The sequence below is a fragment of the Coregonus lavaretus genome, assembly GCF_964263955.1.
Source record: "Coregonus lavaretus genome assembly, chromosome: 22".
Lineage (NCBI taxonomy): Eukaryota > Metazoa > Chordata > Actinopteri > Salmoniformes > Salmonidae > Coregonus > Coregonus lavaretus.
Window position 1 is genome coordinate 3,111,813 of NC_140009.1, and position 6,000 is coordinate 3,117,812.

General features: G+C 41.2%; 1 protein-coding gene across 1 annotated transcript in view; it reads left to right on the forward strand.

Moving 5' to 3' along the window:
- Window positions 1-5,649, forward strand: part of fgd1 (FYVE, RhoGEF and PH domain containing 1) — a gene marked incomplete at its 5' end in the record, with an annotated part of 178,809 nt that extends 173,160 nt beyond the window's left edge. The window contains 3 exons of the mRNA XM_084186771.1: window positions 646-804; window positions 1,196-1,342; window positions 5,322-5,649. Of these exons, the coding sequence (XP_084042897.1) occupies window positions 646-804; window positions 1,196-1,342; window positions 5,322-5,591 (576 nt within the window). The 3' untranslated portion in view covers window positions 5,592-5,649. The remainder of the gene's footprint in view (window positions 1-645; window positions 805-1,195; window positions 1,343-5,321) is intronic.
- Between the last annotated feature and the right edge of the window lie 351 nt (window positions 5,650-6,000).

Here is a 6,000-nt window from a genome sequence, read left to right on the forward strand (position 1 = left end):
AGACTGATCATTTCTTTGTCAGTGGGCAAATGTACAAAATCAGCAGGGGATCAAATATTTTTTTCCCTCACTGTACATGTGACCAGATTGTCAGTCGGTCCACTGCTGAAGAATTAGACACAACTCAATATTAAAAACTCTTGATTTAAAGAGATTCTCCTGTACTTTTGTATACTTTTTAGTCTGTAGTTCTCAAAGTAGGGCTCACAAGCCAAAAGTGGTCCCCGAAAATTGTGTACTACGTCACATATGTGCAGATACAGTATGTGCACCACGTCATTGCTCTCTCTCTCTCTCTCTCTCTCTCTCTCTCTGCTTTGTGTGCATCTTGCTAGCTGTCACTCAAATGGCGAGGGGCTAAAGCTCCCCTCCCACCCCCAGCCAGAGAACTCCTCCCCTCCCACCCCCTGCCAGAGAACTCCTCCCCTCCCACCCCCCCAACCCCCCCAGCCAGAGAACTCCTCTCCTCCACCCCCAGCCAGAGAACCCCTCCCCTCCCACCCCCAGCCAGAGACCTCACCTCCACCCCCATCCAGAGAACTCCTCCCCTCCCAACCCCCCCAACCCCCCCAGCCAGAGAACTCCTCTCCTCCACCCCCATCCAGAGAACTCCACCCCTTAACTCTTCTCTGTTTTTTTTTCCAGGTGGTGTGTGGAAAGTGTTCAGAGTTCAGGGCCCGTCTGCTCTATGACAACAACAGGGCTAACAGGGTGTGTATCGCCTGCTACAGCACCCTAGTGGGGGTTCCCCCCTCCCCCGCCAGTCTGACCAGCAGCGCTCACAGACGACGGTCGATATTAGAGGTATGTAGCGGATCCTGACTGCTGTAGAACAGTTCAAGGAGAGAGCAGAGATAAGACAGAGGTGAGATTAAAGAACCTCCGGGTCTAATACACATCTACACAACAGATACTTCACAAGGTTCTGCTGGAGGTGTGAGTCGTGACTGAAGGCCTTGGTCAAACAACATTACCAAAGGTCATACCAAGGACATGCATTTATGTCAAAAACTTTTCCACATTTTGAACTGTACTCGAAGAGTAAAAGACAGGAGTTATGTAGTGTATTGGTGTGTGTGTGTCATATCTAATGAAACAAGAGTGTTCTGTAATACAGTGTGTATTGGTGTATGTGTGTGTGTGTGTGTGTGTGTGTGTGTGTGTGTGTGTGTGTGTGTGTGTGTGTGGTGTACAGAAACAGGCGTCGGTAGCAGCAGAGAACAGTGTGTTGTGTAGCTTCCTTCACCACATGGAGAAGGGAGCAGGCAGAGGCTGGCAGAAAGCCTGGTTTGTCATCCCAGAGAACGAACCACTGGTGCTGTACATATACGGTGCTCCTCAGGTGAGATGACCTGTTATTACACCCCTATTAACCTGTTATTACACCCCTATTTACCTGTTATTACACCCCTATTTACCTGTTATTACACCCCTATTAACCTGTTATTACACCCCTATTTACCTGTTATTACACCCCTATTTACCTGTTATTACACCCCTATTAACCTGTTATTACACCCCTATTAACCTGTTATTACACCCCTATTTACCTTTTATTACACCCCTATTTACCTGTTATTACACCCCTATTAACCTGTTATTACACCCCTATTAACCTGTTATTACACCCCTATTTACCTGTTATTACACCCCTATTTACCTGTTATTACACCCCTATTTACCTGTTATTACACCCCTATTAACCTGTTATTACACCCCTATTTACCTGTTATTACACCCCTATTAACCTGTTATTACACCCCTATTAACCTGTCATTACACCCCTATTTACCTGTTATTACACCCCTATTAACCTGTTATTACACCCCTATTAACCTGTTATTACACCCCTATTTACCTGTTATTACACCCCTATTTACCTGTTATTACACCCCTATTTACCTGTTATTACACCCCTATTAACCTGTTATTACACCCCTATTTACCTGTTATTACACCCCTATTAACCTGTTATTACACCCCTATTTACCTGTTATTACACCCCTATTTACCTGTTATTACACCCCTATTTACCTGTTATTACACCCCTATTAACCTGTTATTACACCCCTATTAACCTGTTATTACACCCCTATTTACCTGTTATTACACCCCTATTTACCTGTTATTACACCCCTATTAACCTGTTATTACACCCCTATTTACCTGTTATTACACCCCTATTAACCTGTTATTACACCCCTATTTACCTGTTATTACACCCCTATTTACCTGTTATTACACCCCTATTTACCTGTTATTACACCCCTATTAACCTGTTATTACACCCCTATTAACCTGTTATTACACCCCTATTAGACTGTTATTACACCCCTATTAGACTGTTATTACACCCCTATTAACCTGTTATTACACCCCTATTTACCTGTTATTACACACCTATTAACCTGTTATTACACCCCTATTAACCTGTTATTACACCCCTATTTACCTGTTATTACACACCTATTAACCTGTTATTACACACCTATTAACCTGTTATTACACCCCTATTTACCTGTTATTACACCCCTATTTACCTGTTATTACACCCCTATTTACCTGTTATTACACCCCTATTATCCTGTTATTACACCCCTATTTACCTGTTATTACACCCCTATTTACCTGTTATTACACCCCTATTATCCTGTTATTACACCCCTATTTACCTGTTATTACACACCTATTAACCTGTTACTACACCCCTATTAACCTGTTATTACACCCCTATTTACCTGTTATTACACCCCTATTTACCTGTTATTACACCCCTATTTACCTGTTATTACACCCCTATTAACCTGTTATTACACCCCTATTTACCTGTTATTACACCCCTATTAACCTGTTATTACACCCCTATTAACCTGTTATTACACCCCTATTTACCTGTTATTACACCCCTATTTACCTGTTATTACACCCCTATTAACCTGTTATTACACCCCTATTAACCTGTTATTACACCCCTATTTACCTGTTATTACACCCCTATTTACCTGTTATTACACCCCTATTAACCTGTTATTACACCCCTATTAACCTGTTATTACACCCCTATTTACCTGTTATTACACCCCTATTTACCTGTTATTACACCCCTATTTACCTGTTATTACACCCATATTAACCTGTTATTACACCCCTATTAACCTGTTATTACACCCCTATTAACCTGTTATTACACCCCTATTTACCTGTTATTACTAACCTGTTATTACACCCCTATTAACCTGTTATTACACCCCTATTTACCTGTTATTACACCCCTATTAGACTGTTATTACACCCCTATTTACCTGTTATTACACCCCTATTTACCTGTTATTACACCCCTATTTACCTGTTATTACACCCCTATTTACCTGTTATTACACCCCTATTAACCTGTTATTACACCCCTATTTACCTGTTATTACACCACATTTACCTGTTATTACACCCCTATTTACCTGTTATTACACCCCTATTAACCTGTTATTACACCCCTATTTACCTGTTATTACACCCCTATTTACCTGTTATTACACCCCTATTTACCTGTTATTACACCCCTATTTACCTGTTATTACACCCCTATTAACCTGTTATTACACACCTATTAACCTGTTATTACACCCATATTAACCTGTTATTACACCCCTATTTACCTGTTATTACACCCCTATTAACCTGTTATTACACCCCTATTTACCTGTTATTACACCCCTATTAACCTGTTATTACACCCCTATTTACCTGTTATTACACCCCTATTTACCTGTTATTACACCCCTATTATCCTGTTATTACACCCCTATTAACCTGTTATTACACCCCTATTAACCTGTTATTACGCCCCTATTAACCTGTTATTACGCCCCTATTAACCTGTTATTACACCCCTATTTACCTGTTATTACACCCCTATTAACCTGTTATTACACCCCTATTTACCTGTTATTACACCCCTATTAACCTGTTATTACACCCCTATTTACCTGTTATTACACCCCTATTTACCTGTTATTACACCCCTATTTACCTGTTATTACACCCCTATTAACCTGTTATTACACACCTATTAACCTGTTATTACACCCCTATTAACCTGTTATTACACCCCTATTTACCTGTTATTACACCCCTATTTACCTGTTATTACACCCCTATTAACCTGTTATTATATTAACCTGTTATTACACCCCTATTTACCTGTTATTACACCCCTATTAACCTGTTATTACACCCCTATTTACCTGTTATTACACCCCTATTAACCTGTTATTACACCCCTATTAACCTGTTATTATATTAACCTGTTATTACACCCCTATTAACCTGTTATTACACCCCTATTAACCTGTTATTACACCCCTATTTACCTGTTATTACACCCCTATTAACCTGTTATTACACCCCTATTTACCTGTTATTACACCCCTATTAACCTGTTATTACACCCCTATTTACCTGTTATTACACCCCTATTAACCTGTTATTACACCCCTATTAACCTGTTATTACACCCCTATTTACCTGTTATTACACCCCTATTAACCTGTTATTACACCCCTATTAACCTGTTATTACACCCCTATTAACCTGTTATTACACCCCTATTAACCTGTTATTACGCCCCTATTAACCTGTTATTACGCCCCTATTAACCTGTTATTACACCCCTATTAACCTGTTATTACACCCCTATTTACCTGTTATTACACCCCTATTAACCTGTTATTACACCCCTATTAACCTGTTATTACACCCCTATTTACCTGTTATTACACCCCTATTTACCTGTTATTACACCCCTATTAACCTGTTATTACACCCCTATTTACCTGTTATTACACCCCTATTTACCTGTTATTACACCCCTATTAACCTGTTATTACACCCCTATTTACCTGGTATTACACCCCGTTAGACCGTTGTTAGACCGTTGTTAGACCGTTGTTAGGCCGTTGTTAGACCGTTGTTAGACCGTTGTTAGGCCGTTGTTAGGCCGTTGTTAGGCCGTTGTTAGACCGTTGTTAGGCCGTTGTTAGGCCGTTGTTAGGCCGTTGTTAGACCGTTGTTAGACCGCTGTTAGGCCGTTGTTAGACCGTTGTTAGACCGTTGTTAGGCCGTTGTTAGGCCGTTGTTAGGCCGTTGTTAGACCCAGATAATGATCCGCTGGTGCTCTACATATATACGGTGCTCCCCAGGTGAGATGAGATGTGTGAGAAGCTTAGCTGTGTACATTTATCTTCCACTGAACATCCTGAATTAAGTTTCCTTTGAAAAGTTATTCTGACCATCCACTCTCTGTGTTTTCCCTCCTCTTCCTCCAGGATGTGAAAGCCCAGCGCTCTGTCCCTCTGATTGGCTTCGAGGTATCCCTTCCTGAGTCGTGTGACCGCCTGGAACGCCGCTTTGCCTTCAAAATCAGCCAATCACACCTTACGCTCTACTTCAGCGCCGACGGGGAGGAGCTACAGCGCCGCTGGATAGAGGTCCTATCACGCGCAGGGAGAGGGGAGGAGCTACAGGCTCACGGTTCAATCACAGAGGCCCTAGAGGAGGAAGGGGAGGAGACTGCAACCTCGGGAGAGAATACGTGATTGGTTAGAAGGCGTAAAATCAGTATTAGATAATCTGCTGTATACACATACAAACTACAAAATTAAAAACTACAAACTACAAACTGTACAGAACATGAGCAGCACATACGCACAGTTTAAAACTTACAAACAAACACACAAGACGTTTCCACACGCACACACACACAGACACACACCTCTCTGTATTTAATGTCAGTGATCAGTCAGTTGCATGATAATCTACAGGTCCGTTTCTCTCAGTCAGTGTATTGCTCACCATCTTGTCAGTGAACCAGTGTTTGCAACAACAACAAAAAATGCCAGTCAAAGTAAAAAGTGTTGCTCCCCTCCTCCCTTCAGAAGAAATGCATTATATGAAGATGGTGTGTCATAGTGATTTTACATTAATTCATTCTGAGCACTGAACAGA